General features: G+C 44.7%; 1 protein-coding gene across 1 annotated transcript in view; it reads left to right on the top strand.

Annotated features, from left to right (window-relative positions):
- Positions 1-18,834, top strand: part of OBSCN (obscurin, cytoskeletal calmodulin and titin-interacting RhoGEF) — a 208,484-nt gene that overhangs the window by 45,987 nt on the left and 143,663 nt on the right. Inside the window, exons 15-24 of the mRNA XM_076332060.1 lie at positions 3,246-3,515; positions 5,484-5,759; positions 6,337-6,612; positions 7,296-7,571; positions 8,805-9,080; positions 10,220-10,495; positions 11,321-11,596; positions 12,734-13,000; positions 13,492-13,761; positions 14,002-14,265. Of these exons, the coding sequence (XP_076188175.1) occupies positions 3,246-3,515; positions 5,484-5,759; positions 6,337-6,612; positions 7,296-7,571; positions 8,805-9,080; positions 10,220-10,495; positions 11,321-11,596; positions 12,734-13,000; positions 13,492-13,761; positions 14,002-14,265 (2,727 nt within the window). The remainder of the gene's footprint in view (positions 1-3,245; positions 3,516-5,483; positions 5,760-6,336; positions 6,613-7,295; positions 7,572-8,804; positions 9,081-10,219; positions 10,496-11,320; positions 11,597-12,733; positions 13,001-13,491; positions 13,762-14,001; positions 14,266-18,834) is intronic.

Here is an 18,834-nt window from a genome sequence, read left to right as displayed (position 1 = left end):
CGCTGGTGGGGTGGGGTGAGAGGCAGAAAAGGCCTTGACTCTGTGTCAGCACTGCTCAGCAGGAACGAAAACATCCCTGTGTTATCAACACTGTTTCCAGCACAAATCCAAAACACAGCCCCACACTGTGAAGAAAATTAACCCTACCCCAGCCAAAACCAGCACACAAGCTCATTTGGTTTCATTCTGCTTGCTCCGCCATGTCTGCGTTCTGTGGTATACATTGCTGGGGAGTCACCCGACAAGGAAATTGGAGACAAATCTGCCTCATTCTCCTTTGTGTTTGGCAACTCTCCTTTGTGCCAGAAAAACTATGGTAATACTTATTCCATGGCTCAGTTATGTGACTTTTTTTCTGTAGCTCTATGCAGGTTGTAGGAATAGTACAGGGTAAGACTGAGATTGTTATTTTATTTCAAACAATGAATGCCTTTGATAGCAGAAGCCGTTGGAAAAATTGTAGCAGATTGTAAATGAAGCTGTGAAAGGCAGAAATTAACAAAGGATCTTATCGCACTGTTTGAAGGAAGAGCTGCTCTTAGCTTCTTCTGGAAGGATCTTCTCATCTGGGACCAGGAGATCTTTATCCTCTGCTGGATGCAACAAGGCACTGAAGTGCTCTCAGCGGTTGTTTGTGCTCGCAACTTAGCCCAAAGGTCTGTCTCCGAGTGAGGAAAGCTGTTGACAGCAATAAGGGAAGGTTGCATGAGACTTTCAGATGAAAACCCAAAGATTGGCCTGCTTTTAGGGCTTCTGAGAAACAGTCATATTCATGAGAGAAAATCCCACGGCTGGGACACTGGGAGTTCACTTTTTTTGGAAATAGCACCATCCTCTGCAGGTTGACGTGGTGGGGACCATCACCAACCTTTTCTGCATCTCACATCCTCTTCGTAACAGGGATAAGAAGAGTGCCCTACCTCATGGAGGTGTTTTTCATATCACAGGCTTTGAGGTACTTGGGTATCATGGAAAGGGGGACAGGATTTTTTCTGCAAGATATAGATGAGTGTTGCCCAAGCCCATTTCTGCCAAAGAGAGGCCATTACGCAGATTTTGTAAACGTGTAAATACAAGAAAGAAGAACAGAGAAGAATTGGCTCCCTCTTGCCACCGAGAGATTTACTGGTCACTTTAAAGGCAGAAATGGTGGGACCCATTTGGGTTCTCCTTCAAGACTGTTGAGGAAGCATGCTGTAGAACCAGAACTGGAAAATGGATCTTTCGACCCTCTGTGCTTTAACCCTAGATCACCTTTTTTTCACCTTGCTGTTGACTAAAGATATAACTGAGAAGGAGTACCAACTAGACTTTGTGTAAGAAGAACCATTCCCCTGAAGGAAATTCAAACAGCTGAAAGCTCTCATTAAAGAGAGTTGCCTAGGGTGGAACATAACGTGTGAGCTTAGGAGGCCCTCACTCAGTTAGCCTCCTTGTGTAACCTCCGTTGCTTTGTATTGAAAGGCAAAACGTCTACCTAGAGTGAGGGTAAGAGCCAAAACGAACAAATTGGCCTGCAGGAGAACACTTTCTAGGAGCGTTGGCTTGTTTTCTTCACAAGTGTTATACGAAGAGCTCCGAAACATGAAACCCACACTCTGCGTGATGGCCCCAGTTCGTTCCCTGTCTACATATATTTCTGGTGCTAGAGTATCCCTTGCTAGATGTCTTAACCTCCTTCACGAGCTTGGATCCAGCCTGACTTTTGGCAAGTGTTGCTTTATTACTACAGTTCCTGACACCAGAGACACAGCTTTCCAGCAGAGTTGTCCTTTTTTCCATTCCTTACATGTGTCTTGTCTTTTAAAGGATTTTAAAGGGCAGTTACATATTTTTTTTAGCTGGCCTTCCTGATCTTTTCCTCCCTGCTTTCCCACTGGGTAAGATTAGATTCTGAACACTTTAGTGTGAAGATACCAGGTCCCATATTGAGTCTTGAGCAAATTGTTCATCTTTTCTTCCTTAATCAGTTCTCATAATTCATACAAGTTTTCTAGTTCCAAAATAGTGTGTTACAGAGATATTTTTAATTCCTCTATTTACTTTAGACTAGATCATCTTACGATCCCTATATCCAAGGTTATTTCCCATGCCCAGCTTCTAAAATGATGTTCTTGGAATTTATCGAAACCAAGCCTAAAATCAAATTACCGTTCGTAATTCAATGTCTGCCTGATTGGAGAATTTGACAGCCCTTACATCTGGAAATCCAAGATGCTACTCGCACAGCTCCAGTGGAGGCAACCAAGATGATTAGGGGGCTGGAGCACATGCCATATTTGTTCAGGCTGGAGAAGAGAAGGTAAAAGGGAGCTTTTATTGTGGCCTGTAACTATCTAACGGGAGGATATAGAGTCCACAGCTCCACGTTCTTCTCAAAGGTGCATGGTGATAGGAGAAGAGGCAAAGTATACGAGTTGGAACATGAGAGGTTCTGAAAAGATATTAGGAAAAACTTGCACCATGCGGGTGGTCAAGCTCTGGAACAGGAGCCGTGAGGTTGTGGGATCTCCAGCGCTGGAGATATTCAGAACTCAGTGGGACATGGCCCTGAGTAACTCGATGTAATTTTATCTGCTGTGAGTGGGGAAGTGGGACTGGATGACCTCCAGTGATCACTCCTAACCTAAATTATTTTATGGCTGTGATTTTGTACTATTAGTAGCACATTCTTTAGAATCTATCTGGGAAGTGATGCTGTTCCATAAGGACACAACTCTATACAAGTTCTTGTGAAGGTACTCCAGTTGTTATGCATCTATTTCATAACCCTTACGGGTTTTTTTCCTGGAAATTACTTGGGCCCAAATATGGGGACAGTGCTGGCAAATGAAAGATCCTTCCTGGAGTACGTCCTGTTCACTGTGAGTATGCAGCTCAGCCTTTTCTGTGAGTGAACAGAACGTGCCCTGCTTCCCCAAGAGAGCTCATCCTGCTTGGCCTGCAGAGTGACCGTACAGAGTGTGTGTAGGAAAGCTGGTGTAAGCCTAAAGATCAGGCAATGGAAGTTCTTCTTGCTGCCCAGATGAGCAGCAGCCAGAAATTGTGCTGTCTGGAAGCAAGCTTTTCCTGCCAGTGCTTCCCCAAGCATTTGCTTAACTGACTCTATTAGCCTTTTAAATTTTACAGCTTCTTTATTCAACTGTAATCCACCAGTTGAAAACCCAGTACCATATGATCTTGGAGGCACAGCTTTAATTTTCACAGGCTTTTTTCTAGACTTTTCCTTCTTTCCAATCTTGCAGATGATGTGTTTGAACACAAAGACAAAATGCAAAAGGAGGTGAAGGCAGTGCTGAAGGAGAGCACCACGCTGAGCTGCAAGGTGGCCCAGGAGAAGACCGATGTGAAATGGTACAAGGAGGGGAAAGTGATCACCTCGAGCAAGAAGTTCAAGGTGGAGTCGGAGGGCAAATCTCGTCGTCTGGTGGTGGGTCAGGTGGAGAAGAGAGATGCTGGGGAGTACACCTGTGAGGCTGCTGGCCAGAAACTGACCTTCAAGATCGATGTCATGGGTGAGTGAATTTGCTGCATCTCTGTTTTACATCCTGAAAAAATTGAAGGAGAGAAAAATTACGTGGCTTGGCAAATTCCATCTCAGCAGGCAGTGATGGAGCCAGTATTTAAATTCTGCTGTTTTACTCATGCGGTTGCGTTCAAACTATTAGATCTGTCTCCCTTCTTTGAAAACTAAGAATGCAGCGGATTTCCGTAGCCCAAGCCCAGGGCAGGCTGAAAATCACTGGGAATTTTCCTGGGAATCTGGTGGAGATGCACTGAAGCAAAATGAGAATTCAATAATTGCAGGAGAAATTAAAGGACACAGAAAAACTTCTGAGCACAAGAATTCTCTTATGAATGCTCCTTCCTTAAATAAAGTGTCTCTTTATTATGGAGGAAACCTTTTTATTATGGCCTCTGCCAACTAAAAGGAAATGCTAGAACTGGTCTCAGAAGCAGTAGCTGAGGAAACCAGGTCTCTTCACGATGACATTAGCAAGAACAGGATTTAACCTTGACATCCCTCAGTTGGATCTTGATGAATTTAAAGCAAATTGAGGAGTTCATATATTAGATTGCTTTTTGATTCTGTCATGGTGCAGTGCTAGGCAAATACCATGGGGGCTGGCTAATTTTCATTCGTTAGAATCAGAGAATCATTAAGGTTAGAAAAGACCTCTAAGATCATCGAGTCCAACTGTCGACCCAACACCACCATGCCCACTAAACCATGTCCCTAAGCGCCTCATCTACACGTCTTTTAAATACCTCCAGGGATGGGGACTCCACCACTTCCCTGGGCAGCCTGGTCCAATGTTTCACCACTCTTTCAGTAAAGACATTTTTCCTCACGTCCAATCTAAACCTCCCCTGGCACAACTTGAGGCCGTTTCCTCTCGTCCTGTCGCTTGTTGCTTGGGAGAAGAGACCGACCCCCACCTCGCTACAACCTCCTTTCAGGGAGTTGTAGAGAGCGATGAGGTCTCCCCTCAGCCTCCTCTTCTCCAGGCTAAACAACCCCAGTTCCCTCAGCCGCTCCTCATCAGACTTGTTCTCCAGACCCCTCACCAGCCTCGTTGCCCTTCTCTGGACACGCTCCAGCACCTCAACGTCCTTCTTGTAGGGAGGGGCCCAAAACTGAACACAGTATTTGAGGTGCGGCCTCACCAGTGCCGAGTACAGGGGCACGATCACTTCCCTGCTCCTGCTGGCCACACTAGTTCTGATACAGGCCAGGATGCCCTTGGCCTTCTTGGCCGCCTGGGCACACTGCCGGCTCATGTTCAGCCGGCTGTCGACCAGCACCCCCAGGTCCTTCTCTGCTGGGCAGCTTTCCAGCCACTCTTCCCCAAGCCTGTAGCGCTGCATGGGGTTGTTGTGGCCGAAGTGCAGGACCCGGCACTTGGCCTTGTTGAATCTCATACAGTTTTTTTTATATATATATATGTAAACTATATAGATATATACACACTAGTTAGCATACTAGAGAAACATAGTTCTGGGATGACACATCTTTGGAACATTTGGGAAATAAAGATATAGACATAGAATAGGCTCACAAAGTTTGTTTCTCAACACTAGCTTTGCTTTTGCTGGCAAAGCAAATTGCAGCTCTTTGATTGTTTGGACAATTTAATGCTTGTCCTCTTAGAGGAAACAGACTTCTTCCAGACTGCATCCACTATGTGCTGCTGGACATTGGGATATGTGAGATTCTGTTCTGCAGATTTTGGAGAATGATAGCGGTAGAAATGAAAGCAACATTGGGGCCATCTAAGCTGTCTTGGACTACCAGTAAAGGAGTCCTTCACCGGCACTTGATGCGATTCGAATGTTAACATGCAGTTGACAGTGTTGGCAGGGAATGGGAATGTGAAATCCATCTTCAGCACCATAATGCAAAGACTGATGTGTGCATCTGGGAAGAGGTGTGTGTGTGAAAGATTAATTTTCTAAATCTCTCCCTGTACTCTTAATTCCAGAGGCAGAAGATGCTTTCATCAACAAGCAGAAGGTGCAGAAAGAGGTGAAAGCTGCACTCTCGGAAAACGCCACGCTGAGCTGCGAGGTGGCCCAGGAGAAGACCGATGTGAAATGGTACAAGGAGGGGAAAGTGATCACCTCGAGCAAGAAGTTCAAGGTGGAGTCGGAGGGCAAATCTCGTCGTCTGGTGGTGGGTCAGGTGGAGAAGAGAGATGCTGGGGAGTACACCTGCGAGGCTGCTGGCCAGAAACTGACCTTCAAGCTTGACGTCACAGGTGAGGGATTATCTGATTACATATTTGTTTGCTGTAGCTATAAAGAAAGTTTCCTAGTGACATAGATTTACTTCCAGCCTTCAAGCTTGACATCACAGGTGAGAGAAGATTCTTTGGCCCAGCCTTCCTATTTCTGGAATATTTAGAAAAATGAATATTATTATGTATCTTCTATGTAAAACAGTATAAAATCTGTAAGACAGGGAGCTCCGTCCCCGAAAAAACTCTGGGAGAGACCCACCTCTGTAGAAACAGACCGTGAAGAGGAAAGTACTGATTGCATCTCTCCATCCCAACAAGTTGGTGCAACAGAACAACTTTGTGACGCAGCTGATTGTCAGTGCATTTCAGAGCAGAGTCGTGGTGGAGAGTGGTAGGGTGTCTGCCCAACGTCTGCACTCAAAACACAAAACAAAACACACAATCTCACCACAAAGCAGTCTGCATGTTCTACCAATAGCTGTAGATGTGTACTGTCAAGTCAGAGACTTGGTTTCCAGTCTTACCTGTAAGCCGTGATAAGGGGATCGCGCAACATCTTATCTTGGAGACACTCTGAAATTCTCTCTCTCTTCAGAGCCAGAAGTTGTGTTTACAAACAAGGACAAGGTACAAAAGGAGGTGAAGGCTGTACTGACACAAAACGCCACGCTGAGCTGCGAGGTGGCCCAGGAGAAGACCGATGTGAAATGGTACAAGGAGGGGAAAGTGATCACCTCGAGCAAGAAGTTCAAGGTGGAGTCGGAGGGCAAATTGCGTCGTCTGGTGGTGGGTCAGGTGGAGAAGAGAGATGCTGGGGAGTACACCTGCGAGGCTGCTGGCCAGAAACTGACCTTCAAGCTTGTCGTCACAGGTGGGAGATGTGTTGGTTCTCATCACAGGGTGGTCCGTGACTTCCCTTTACTACAGAGCAAAACCAATCACTCTCTGGGCTCCAGGGTCTGTTTGGCCTAGATGTGCATTGAGTAGTGAGGTTGATCAGGCAACCAGCTTGCATTTATCCACTGTCACAGAGATGCCTATAGCTAGATGTCTTCATCTGTGAGATGAATCCCACTCAGCAGTCCTTGTTGTTTTCTAATTTCAGAGTAGAGAAAAATTAGACGAGTTTACATATGCTGCTGTGATTTATAGGGATAAAGGTAGGGCCAGCTCCCAGATGTGTAGGAAAATAGGTCTGGAATCATGCTCAAGAAGCACCTAGAGTGGGCAAGGCTTACACTGGAGTCCCAGTGGCGGATGAGATTGGGTGCTTATATGTGCATTGCATTGAGGAACAAAAACCCAGCTTTCTTGTGGATCCATGGGGATGGGAAGAACCTTAACTCCTGGGGCATTGGTTCATTTTACTCAGAAATGGTTGATGTGTTGTCCTCAGGCCGTACTTGCCTGAGTGTATCTTAGCTGTGAGCGGGACCATTCCAAAACGACAGAGCTGTGGGAAGGTCTTGTAAGCAGGAGTTTGCATTTGGTTGTGAACGTTTTGGACAGCATGAACGTACGTGTGACTTTTATATTGCTTCTTCCACCCCACAGAAGCAGAGGATGCATTTATCAACAAGGAGAAGGTGCAGAAAGAGGTGAAAGCTGCACTATTGGAAAACGCCACGCTGAGCTGCGAGGTGGCCCAGGAGAAGACCGATGTGAAATGGTACAAGGAGGGGAAAGTGATCACCTCGAGCAAGAAGTTCAAGGTGGAGTCGGAGGGCAAATCTCGTCGTCTGGTGGTGGGTCAGGTGGAGAAGAGAGATGCTGGGGAGTACACCTGCGAGGCTGCTGGCCAGAAACTGACCTTCAAGATTGATGTCACAGGTGAAAGAAGATTCTTTGGCCCAGTCTTACTTTTTCTAGATTATTTAGAAAAATGAGTATTATTTCATAAATTTTTTCCTGTTATGCTTCAAATTTTTGGAGAACATCATTGAGATGGTCTGGCTCTGAGGAGTGGGACAGAGTCACAAATACAGTTTTCTTTATATCTTCTATGTAAAACTCTATAAAATCCTTAAGACAGGGAGCTCCATCCTTGAAAAACTTTGGAGCTGCCCATCACTGTAGGAACAGGGCCATGAAAAGGAAAGTACTGATTGCACATCTCCATTCCCACGTGTTGGTACAACAAGAACAATTCTGCAACGCGTCTGATTCTCAGTGCATTTCAGAGAAGGGTCATGGTGGAGAGCAGTTGTGTGTCTGCTTGATGTCTGCACTCTGTCTTGGAAGAGCTCATTTCAGCCTGGGGGTTGAATATGACAGTAAGGCTTGCTATATGTTAAGGTCTCTAAGGCACCATGTAAGTGGCAACTAGGGAAAGAAAGTGTCATGGGGACTCATTTCAGATGCATCGCCCTACTGGGGCTGTAGAGTAGGAGAATGGATTCAACTTTCCAACTCACTCCCTGCCTCCTGATGCTCTTGCAAGTGGGCTGACTAATGCGTCAACCGGAGAACAAGGGGATTTCACCATTTGGATGTAAGAATGTGAGGTGGGCTGGGCTTTTCTCAAGGTTGCATGGGAAGTAATAATACAGTTCTGAACATGTAAGTCCTGGTCTTAGCATCCTTTGCACTGAAGAAAGTTATCTAGTGCCAATAGGACAGTAACGACAGCAGACACAGCTATTGGGAACAAAAGGAATCAACGATATGGGGCTGTGACACAGAAAGGGACAGTTCCTCCCAGTAAGAATTCATTACTTTTCACTCAACTTCAACCAAAATGTATCTTGCCTTGACTGGGGCCTGCCATACAATGCTCTTATAAATGGTCCAGATGATCTCCTAGCTTGCTGCCATAAATATACTAATCTTAGTGTGATTTGTGACAAAGCAACAAAAAGCTTCTTTAAAACAAAACAACAAACCAACCCAAAACAAAACACAAAAAAACTCACCACAAAGCAGTCTGCACGTTCTTCTAATAGCTGTAGATGTGTACTGTCAAGTCAGAGACTTGGTTTCCAGTGTTACCTGTAAGCCGTGATAAGGGGATCACGCAACATCATATCTTGGAGACACTCTGAAATTTTCTCTCTCTCTCTTCAGAGCCAGAAGTTGTGTTTACCAACAAGGAGAAGGTGCAGAAAGAGGTGAAAGCTGCACTATCGGAAAACGCCACGCTGAGCTGCGAGGTGGCCCAGGAGAAGACCGATGTGAAATGGTACAAGGAGGGGAAAGTGATCACCTCGAGCAAGAAGTTCAAGGTGGAGTCGGAGGGCAAATCGCGTCGTCTGGTGGTGGGTCAGGTGGAGAAGAGAGATGCTGGGGAGTACACCTGCGAGGCTGCTGGCCAGAAACTGACCTTCAAGCTTGTCATCACAGGTGAGACACATCTTGTCTGAATTACAGTAGAGGATAATAAAGTAATACCTGTAATAACTCTTACACAATGACTCAGTTGCAATAGTCTGGGATTTGTTGCACCCTGTAGGGTTCACCTGATTTTCTGTACCTGATTGCCTGGACTTGTAGAAATGGGAATATTTGGCTCTAGCACGGTACAAAGACCTATCTCATTCTTAGTCTGTCTATATAATAATTGCAGATATAAATATAATAGAAATAATTATCAACATATTATTCAGATCTTTCCCTTTTCTGGGATCCCAAAGGTTGATTCTTGTGCACTGAACCTCTTGAAAGGAAAGAGCCGTTCAAAAATCTATTTCTTGTTAGACTCACGATCCTATTTCTGAAAACTGAGAGGCTGGAATATGCTTTGTCATTTGCAATTTTGGCAGCAGCACTCATCGAAATGGGTTGAAAACTCAGCACTTTTTTCTGAATTTGTGCTGTTGTGTGTTTGAGATCTCAGCCTTCTGAGATGCCTTACTACTCCTGCCAGGTGCTAAATGTACCTTTGTCGTGAAAGATTCCCAGCAATTGGTCTTTTGGAACAGGACTCACAAGGTGCCCAAACAGCTTTAAGCATGGGATGCTAAAGGGAGTGTTGACGTTGGTACCCAATCTTGGGTACCTTGCCAGCCTTGGTCCTGGCATATCTGAGCACTATAGGCCAATCATATTTCCTTTGTCCCTTTGAAAGTCACGCTTGTGACAGTGGAAGACACCATGAAGAGTCTGTTCCAGAAGCCCATAGTGCTCTATTTGTGACCTTGACATTTCACTGTAGGTCTTAACTAAAAGGAATTGGTGAGATTTTGGTGATATGCAGGACAAGATGTTCTTTGGGAGCATTTGAATTAAATGTTTTTTGCACGGTGGCTTGCAACCATAGGATTGATGTCAAGGACTCTCTTGGTCCTCTCCATTCCTAGACTCTTGCTTCCCTAGTTTCCACATTGCAATTCGGTCACACAGAAGGTTGGGTATTGCCCAGTGAAGACAATCAGTTTTGGCAAGTGGTAACCTAAATATTTTCCAAGTGTCTGCACAGAATTCTGTAAGACTGATCTCATTTTAATCCCTCAATCAATATTTTCTTCTTTTTCTGCATTCAGAGCCAAAACCTGCATTTATAAACCAGGAAAACGTCCAGAAGGAGGTGAATGCTGTCCTGACAGAAAGTGCCACCCTCAGCTGTGAGGTAGCACAGGACGCAACCGAAGTGAAATGGTTCAAGGATGGAAAACTGCTCATTTCCTCTAGAAAATTCAGAACAGAAACTGTGGGCAAAACCCGGCGCCTGGTTATAGAGCAGCTGGAGAAGAAAGATGCTGGAGAATACATCTGTGAGGCTGCAGGCCAGAAACTGACCTTCAAGTTGGAAGCAGCTGGTGAGGACTCACCTAAGCAGCTCTCTGTGTGGCTTAGAGGAAAATGGGATATTCCCTACCCAGTGGCCATGGTGCAGCCACCAGTTTCTCTGGAGCAGCATCGGTCCACCACATCACACATTAATTTGACCTTTTTAATCTAGCAGTGTGGAGGTGGGAAATCTGGCTGAAGACTTTTTTTTTGGCTTTGGAAATGCCATATAGTTTTTTTGCTTAGTGTCTCCTTCGCACACCCCGTCGCCCAACCTTTTTAAGTGGTGGGGAGCTGAAAGTAGAAGTTGGAAAGTTTTGAAGAGAAGAAATAGAGCTATGGAGAAAGGTGACTAAGAAAAGGTGGTCTGCTGCTGTGTGTGCCCCAAAACTGCCCACTTTTGTGGCAAGGCATTGTACAAGATAGAGAAGAAGCCAAGAGAAAGGGAATAGAGCAGGCAGAAAAGAAAATAGGCCATAAATTCAGGTTTAGCATACTAATATTTCTTCTTAATTAGATCTAAAATCCTAAAAATGGGAGAGGAAATAATTATACAGGTCATTTTACTTCTAAGAAACAAGCTTTTTGTAGGCAGCAGATAAAATATATATTTGCATTTCCTTTCCTTTGCTTCTCTTCTAAGCAGAAGCTCTGGGTTGCCCGACAGATCATTTTCTTTCTTCCCACTCAGCAAAAGATTACACCAGCCACAAATATTCAGCCATATTCCCTGGGTTATTACAGATTATGGATGAGCTGGTGTTGTGAGTCATGAAGAGAGAGTAATAGAAAATTGCTGTGTTAAGGATTTGAGATTTACGTTATTAGCTTTCCTATTTTAATGTCTTTCCTAGAACCAGAGGCTAAATTTGAAAAGAAAGTTGTCCAGAAAGAACCTCTCATTGTTCAAGAACATGAAAGCATCACACTGACTACTTCAGTAACGCTTGAAACTGCTGCAGTAAAGTGGTTCAAGGATGGAACAGAAATCAAGGCGAGCAAGAAATATGAGATCAAGAGTGAGGGGGCGTCCAGGACCCTGACGGTGAACCTGGCTGAAAGCAAAGACACTGCCGTGTACACTTGCCAAACAAAGAGTGACAAGCAGGAATTCAAAGTACAGGTGAAAGGTGAGCAGAGAGCAGCACACAGGTCGTGTCCCACCCCACTAGCTATGCTTTCCTCATGGTAGGATGGAGGTGAAGTCCAAACTCTCTCTAAAACCGTTCCAACCTCAAGGCTTGAATTGCTCTTGCAGCTGCTGTGGCTGCCCCACCACGGGCCAGCAAAGTTCTCCTGCTTCCAGATACCCAATTTTTGTCCTTTGCTGGCCACTCAGGGGAACAAGGAGGCCTACGACGGGTGCTTTTCCTGGTGTCTGCTCCCCACTGTCATCATGCTGTTTCTGTCTCCTAACCCCAGTAGCTGGAGCATGGCAGAGCCTTAGCTCTTCCCCACTCGGCTCACCAGCATGATGAAGCTGATGAGGATATAGAGGGATGTTGTGTGAGGAGAAGATTTGTGAGTTAGTCACATGGGGAAACAGGACCTGAATTGTATCCTCCTCTGTTCCCGGATGGTGTACCTGGGATGCTGTTCCCTAGTCAAGGCTAAGGCTATAAATTCACAAGAAGGATGAAATACAGCTGGTCCACAGATGGAGATGAGAGGGGTGATGTCCCAGAGCAAAGGCCTGCTCCTTTCTCTTCAGACACTCACACTGGAGATGTCTGCAGCTGAGATGCACCCCCTCAGCTCCCTTTGGAGTTATTGCAGAGGAGTGGTTGCTAATAGGTCATGATACATCTGACCTGTTGAAATGTCTCCTTCAGGATGAAAGAAATCACACCCTGGATTTCTCTGACTCCGTTGGCTGCGTCTCCAGTGACGGCAGAGACAAAGGTGGCTGGAGCTTGTGCATCCATATGGATTTTTACATTTAGTCAGGCAAATCAGGCTCTGATGTAAAAACACCGCATGGTCTCATTGGGTACGAAATTAGAAAGGAAGGAAGGCAAAACCCAATCCTGTTTAAAAGCACTGTTCTTGCTTTACAGAATGATAATGATATTAAAATTCCACATCAAAGGAATCTCCCTAAATTTCCACCTTTCTGGTTTGTTTCTGTCTACCCTGATCCCCAAATCTGTTGGGTGTTGGGTTTTGGTTTTTTTTTTTTCTCTTTTAAAGTTGGCCAGAAATGGTTTCTTAGAACAGGTTTCTTATCTTTTCCTTTCTCATCATTTTTTCCTTCTTCTGCATCTCAGAAATCCCAGTGAAGTTTGTCAAAAAACTTGAAGCTGTTAATGCTGAGATTGGAGGTAGCGTCTCTTTGACCTGTGACGTGAGCCATGCTAAAGGGAAGGTGGTGTGGCGCAGGAACGGAGTTCAGATCAAGCCCAGCAAGCGTTTCCAGATTCGTGAGGAAGGGGTCAAGCGAACACTGACAATAACGGGGATCCGGGCTGAGGATGAGGGAGAGTACTCCTGCGAGTCCAGAGATGACAAGAGCAGCATTACCATCACCCCCAAAGGTATGTCTCTAGAACTGCATGGTGACAATGTGGAGAGATCCTTGGGTTTTGTCCTCAGCCATTACAACTCCGCAAAGTTGAGTTTGTTCATGTGTTTGTGCGGTCTCCTGTGTTGACAGCAAAATACAAAACTCCACTTCCTCTCTCAGCGTCAGTGGAACATCTTTGTGAAGAACATAATGATTTTGAGACCTGCTGAGCTCAGGTCTCTTAATATGTGGGCAAATTGACCTTCATATTGCATTTGAGGCTGGAATTAAGTATCCCAAATCTAAGATGGGACTTTTTTTTCCCCCTCTTTGCCCCTCTCTTCTGGCATCTTTATATGCAAAACTTAGACATGGGAAATGTGATGACCCATTATTGTGATCACTTACTGTAAGTAATAAAAACTGCTGCTTCCAATAAATCATCGAAGCTTTTGGCTCTTTGAAGGTGTTTATGCCATGTCTCAAAGATACGCTCCTAAATGTTTTATTCCTATCCATCAGCTCCCAGAGTGGTGAAATTCGTTACGAGTCTCAACAGCGTGGTCTCTGAGGAAGGAAAAGAGGCTGTGTTCAAGTGCACCGTCTCTCCCAGTGATGCCGTGGTCACTTGGCTCAGGAATGGTGTCAAGATTGAAGCCAGCAAGAAGTATGTGATCTCCCAGAAGGACACCAACCACAGCCTCACCATCACTGATCTGACGCTGGAAGATGCAGCTGAAATCTCCGCCAATGCTGAGGGTGTAGAAAGCACAGCCAATCTCAGAGTCCGAGGTAGGAGGCGACAATGTCTCTTTGACAGGCTGTCACTGATGCTATGACCTATGTCGTTTCATGTGGCCTTCCCTCTGACCGATTACGTTAGCAGTAGGGAAATTCTGCTTTCACATCAGTAAATACAGATGCCCAGAATGCATTGGGACTGGAGATACATGAGCCACCATTTTAATTCACTCTGAAAGCCTGTTTTCTGAATCTTCTACATTCTTACTAATATTTCTTCTCCTTTGGCAGAGGCCTCAATCTCATTCAAGAAGAAACTGGAGCCCAGAACAGCTGAGGAGAGGGGCACAGTGACCTTGGAGGTAGAGCTGACCAAGCCTGCAGAGGTGAAGTGGATGAGGAACAGCATTGTATTGAAGCCCAGTGAAAAAATAGAGATCAAAGCTGAGGGAACAAAGCACACCTTGGTCGTTAAGGACATCTCCTTTGCAGACAGGGGCTTCTACTGCTGTGAGAGTCCTGATGACAAGACCCAAGCCAAGATCAATGTGGAAAGTAAGTTCAATGATCTCCAGTTCTATAAATACCCTGGACAGGGTTTGGAGGTTGATTCTGGTCTCTTCCATTATCATAATGGCTGCTGCCACCCCCACTTGCCATGGGGATGCAGGGACGCAACCATGGGCTTGGCCACCAGTCAAGTGACCGATAGGAGGTGGAAGCAAGGGCAGTAAACAGAGAACAGCTGGCTGATTCTTGTTGCCTCCATCTCATCCCACCAGCTTTCAGTCATGCTGTTGACTGTTAAGCTCCTTGGCTGATTCTTCTCCTTCCTCTGAAATTTCTTACTCTCTGGTACACTCTGTTTTTTCCTTTGTATGGCTTTTAGCAAACCATTCCCTCTTCAGCCATCCATTGCCCTAATTCTTCTCTGCAAACCACCTCTTTCAGAGTGTCTCTTTATATTCAGTCAGGATTAAAAATACTACAAAAGCAAATCTTCTCTCTGAGGGTGCTGTCCTTTCAAGTAAGCTAATGGTGTCTCAGCTGTAGCCCTGTACTTCTGTCTTTTTCCTACATTCTTTTGTCATGATTGTTACAGGATAGATGAAGACAGGATTTAAGCACTTAAGGACTATCTAATTTTGTCTGCAAAGCCCCTGCCACCAGTTGGTGCTGTGTAGGTCATAAATAATAGGTAAGGGAGGACTTGATAACAGACTTCAAGTACATAAAAGGCTGTTATTAAGTGGAAGGGAACAATCTGTTCTCCATGTGGAAATAACGACAGGAAATAACGGACTTCAATTGCAATGAGAAAGATCCAGGTTATACAATAAAAAAAGCTTTTTAATGGCTGGATGACTGAATAGGTTGTCTGGAGAGGTTTTGGAGCCTCCATCACGGGTTTAAGAAAAGGTTAGTGAAATATCTGTCTGGGATGATGTAAAGAGCTGAGTGTGTCCTAGAGCGGGAGAGAAGGGCTAGATGACCTTTCTAGGTCTTTCCAGCCTTATAATATTGTGGTCTTCTGATGGTATCAAAGATATAAAAAAATTGATGACAGACTGTCTCATACAGAGCAGGGTTTGTCAAATCACTTTCATGCACTGCTAAGACAGCTTCATCTTCAAAATCTTCCTGGCTGACAGTTGTCAAAACTCCACTGCTTTAGCATGCTGATATGGGGCAGTTAGTTATCACTTCTGTCGGCAGTTGCTCATCTTTTTTCCAAACTGAATAGCTCTAGGAAAAAAACAGACAGTGCCAGTGACTAGCAGCTGGTAGATTAGGCTTGGATTCATGCAGCCTAAATCTAGCACATCACTTTCAGTTCCTTCTGTAGTCAACAGAGGGGAAAAAAAGACCTCCAGAGCGTGTTTTAAGTCTTAGATGCACTGAATTACCTTCTGGAGTGTCTTTCTGACTATTCAAGGAACCATGGGTGACTATGATCCTGATTTAGAATTAGATTCAGGTTTACTGTCTCAGTTAAATGGATTCCACAGAAGATAAAGAAATACAGCACTTCCATGGTCACAGTGTGTTGGAAGAATGCAGTGCAGATGCTGCTCCATCCTTTTTCACACATTGCATCCCAAGATGTTTTTTTTCAGACTCTGGGTGATACTCAGTTTCCTTGAAGCAAGATGTTTCAGCCAGTTGGTTGTAGATTCAGTTATACCTGGTTTTTAGACACTGGCTGTTGCTGTGGCCAAGTAGTAAAAACAAAAATGATGGAACAGTGTTTATATAGGAAGTAATTGGGTAGTCCTGATAGCTGCCAACAGTGTTTTGTGCAAGGTGAGTCATGCAAGCATAAATGTATATCTGTCTCTGGTTTATAAACCTCCTATTCTGATGGAGAGAGGATTTGGGGTTGTGCTTCCCAGGCACCCAGCTGCATTCTCATCACTTACGCTTAGTGTCACTGTAAAAAGTAGCTCCTCTGTTGAGGAACTGAGATAGTTTCATGCAGTGATGGAAACGCAAGGTGATCTGAGAGTGACCGTGATCAAAAAGGGGAATCGGCTCACTGTAGCAGGAAATTCTTTTCACATATAAAATCTCACTAGACTATATGTATTCTGCATCCAAGTCCTCCGGCTGAGACAGCACCAAGGTCTCGCGCTGCTTTACAGCAAAAGCAAGACTCTAAAAGTAGAAGTCTAAAATTATGCTCCATTTTTTGGCATTTAAGCAAATGGCCTCTTTTCAGTAGAATGTGTTAGAGCTTACACTGAGGTCAGCAGAAGTTCTTTAAATGCTCACAGTCTGGGGAATTGAGCTACTACTATTTGGTGCTCAGCTTTAGGTTAAGAAGCCTGATTTTTAGAGGACCTTTATTTAAAAACCACCAAGCTGGACTGATACTGTTTGGTTTGAGATTGCTTTCAGAGCAAGGTAAATAAGGAATAGCTATATGAAAATCTGTTGATTTACTCTAGTATAAAAGTTGCTCCATGAAAAGGTAAGCACCTGTTCTGATCTTAAGATGCCAGGAGATCCTAAAAACAACTGAGCTACTCAAACCAATAACATATCTGGCTGAATATCTGTTTTCGGTTGTGACCAGGAGGAGATGTTTGTGGAAGACTTAAATAAGTAAGTCATAAGTGAAGTGATCCTTCCTCTGAAACACCTCTAAGCTTTCAGCAGGGAAAAGCGTAATTAGGTCAATTAATTATAGCAGAAATTATACTGGGAACATGAGTATGAAATGTCAAATCTCTTGACGCAAAATATTGTCTATTAAAATAAATCCTGTAAAAGTTTTCCTTTCCCAAACTCTTGCTGCTTTATGACAAGACCTTTGAAAAAGTGATTTTATTTTTCTGTCCTACATACAGCACCAGGTGAGGATATATCCAGGAGGCCACTTACTGAGTCAGAAATTGCTATGCTATTTAGTTAATGTTTTTGCAAGTCCCTTTCTCTATCTCCTTGGAATAACTTCAGTTTGCTCCTTGGTCCAGTCACTGTTTGGGGGGCTGGAGTATCTATTGACCTAGGGGAAAGGTTAGATAGTAGCAGGTACACAGTGTTCAGTTTAGAGAATGAGGTACCCCTGGGGGGATAGGGACCAGCTGCAAAATCAGATCAGAAATTGGGGACTGATGCAACTTCTAGTGAGCAAAGCCAGGAGAGCCGGTGTCTTAGTTTGGGAAGCAAAGCACAGGCTCCTGGAAGGTCTGTACTTCCCTCATTTGTCTGGTTCAAGACACATCCTTGGGGCAAATTTGTGTTTAAGTGGTCATGGCCTTGGAGAAGACCATGAGAGAGGAATCGGTGTGGCTTCCTTGAGCGAGGGGTTAGACGGGATCCTACATAGGATGCATACGCTCCTCTGTAAACCTGATGTGAGGTGTAACAGCAACAGAGGGGACAGGAAAGGCGTAAGGAGCTGGCATTACATGGAGTCCACCATCGCCCTCCTGGGGAGAACAGTACTGTGCTTCTACCCAGTTTGTTAATAAAGTCATAGTCTACTCACATGTCGTGGTTTAATTTCAGTCGGCAACTAAGCACCACGCAGCCGCTCGCTCACTCCCCCCCACCCGGTGGGATGGGGGAGAGAATTGGAAGAGCACAAGTTAGAAAAACTCGTGGGTTGAGATAAAAACAGTTTAATAATTGAAATAAAATGATAATAATAATAATATGATAATAATAATAATACACAAAGCAAGTGATGCACAGTACAATTGCTCACCACCCGCCGACCGATGCCCAGCCAGTCCCCGAGCAGCGGCCCCCCCCGGCCAGCTTTCCCCAGTTGATGTACTGAGCATGACGTCCCATGGTATGGAATGTCCCTTTGGCCAGTTTGGCTGTGCCCCCTCCCAGCTTCTTGTGCACCTTCAGCCTTCTCAGTCAGTAGAACATGGGAAGCTGAAAAGTCCTTGGCTAGTGTAAGCATTACCTAGCAACAACTAAAACATCGGTGCGTTATCAACTTTGTTCTCATCCTAAATCCAAAACACTGTACCAGCTACTAGAAAAGAAATTAACTCTATTCCTGCCGAAACCAGGACATCACATCACCTCTGTGGGACCTTTGGAGAAATAGTTTCTTCCCTGTTGTCCCCCATGCGGCATAGGGGTAGGTGCTGTCAGGAGATGTTTGAGCCTGAGAGGCTATGGTGTCCTCAGCCCAGGAGCTGGGTCCAGACCATGACCACAGAACAGAGCCCACAGCCCACTCCTGGTCACATTCGCATTCAGGTCCTGGCTGAATGTGGATTATCTCTGCTAAACATGAACTAGGAAGGTCGAAATATTCCCAGAGGACCCATAGGGAGTTGAAGGTTTTTGTGAATAATTCATGGCTTTGTAGAGGGTTTGGTTTTTTTGTTGTTGTTGTTTTTTTTAATTGGCAACTTAATTTCTTTTAAGGGTGAGTCAAGTTTAAACACTAAGTTCATTTTACTGGCTGATAGGGCACTGATGTCACTGATGTCTTGTAGTGGGAACAGGTAATATCCACCCAAAATACGGATGCTTTGTCCCCCGAGCTATGAGGTGTCAGTGCACTTCACACTGCGTTGTGGACTTTTTTTTTCCTTTTACTTAAAGCTTTTTCATCTCCCTGCTACTTCCTTCCCTCCCTTGTTTTACCCTAGT

This window comes from Aptenodytes patagonicus, chromosome 2 (assembly GCF_965638725.1).
Source record: "Aptenodytes patagonicus chromosome 2, bAptPat1.pri.cur, whole genome shotgun sequence".
Taxonomy (NCBI): Eukaryota; Metazoa; Chordata; class Aves; order Sphenisciformes; family Spheniscidae; genus Aptenodytes; species Aptenodytes patagonicus.
This window is presented reverse-complemented; position numbering and strand designations above follow the sequence as displayed.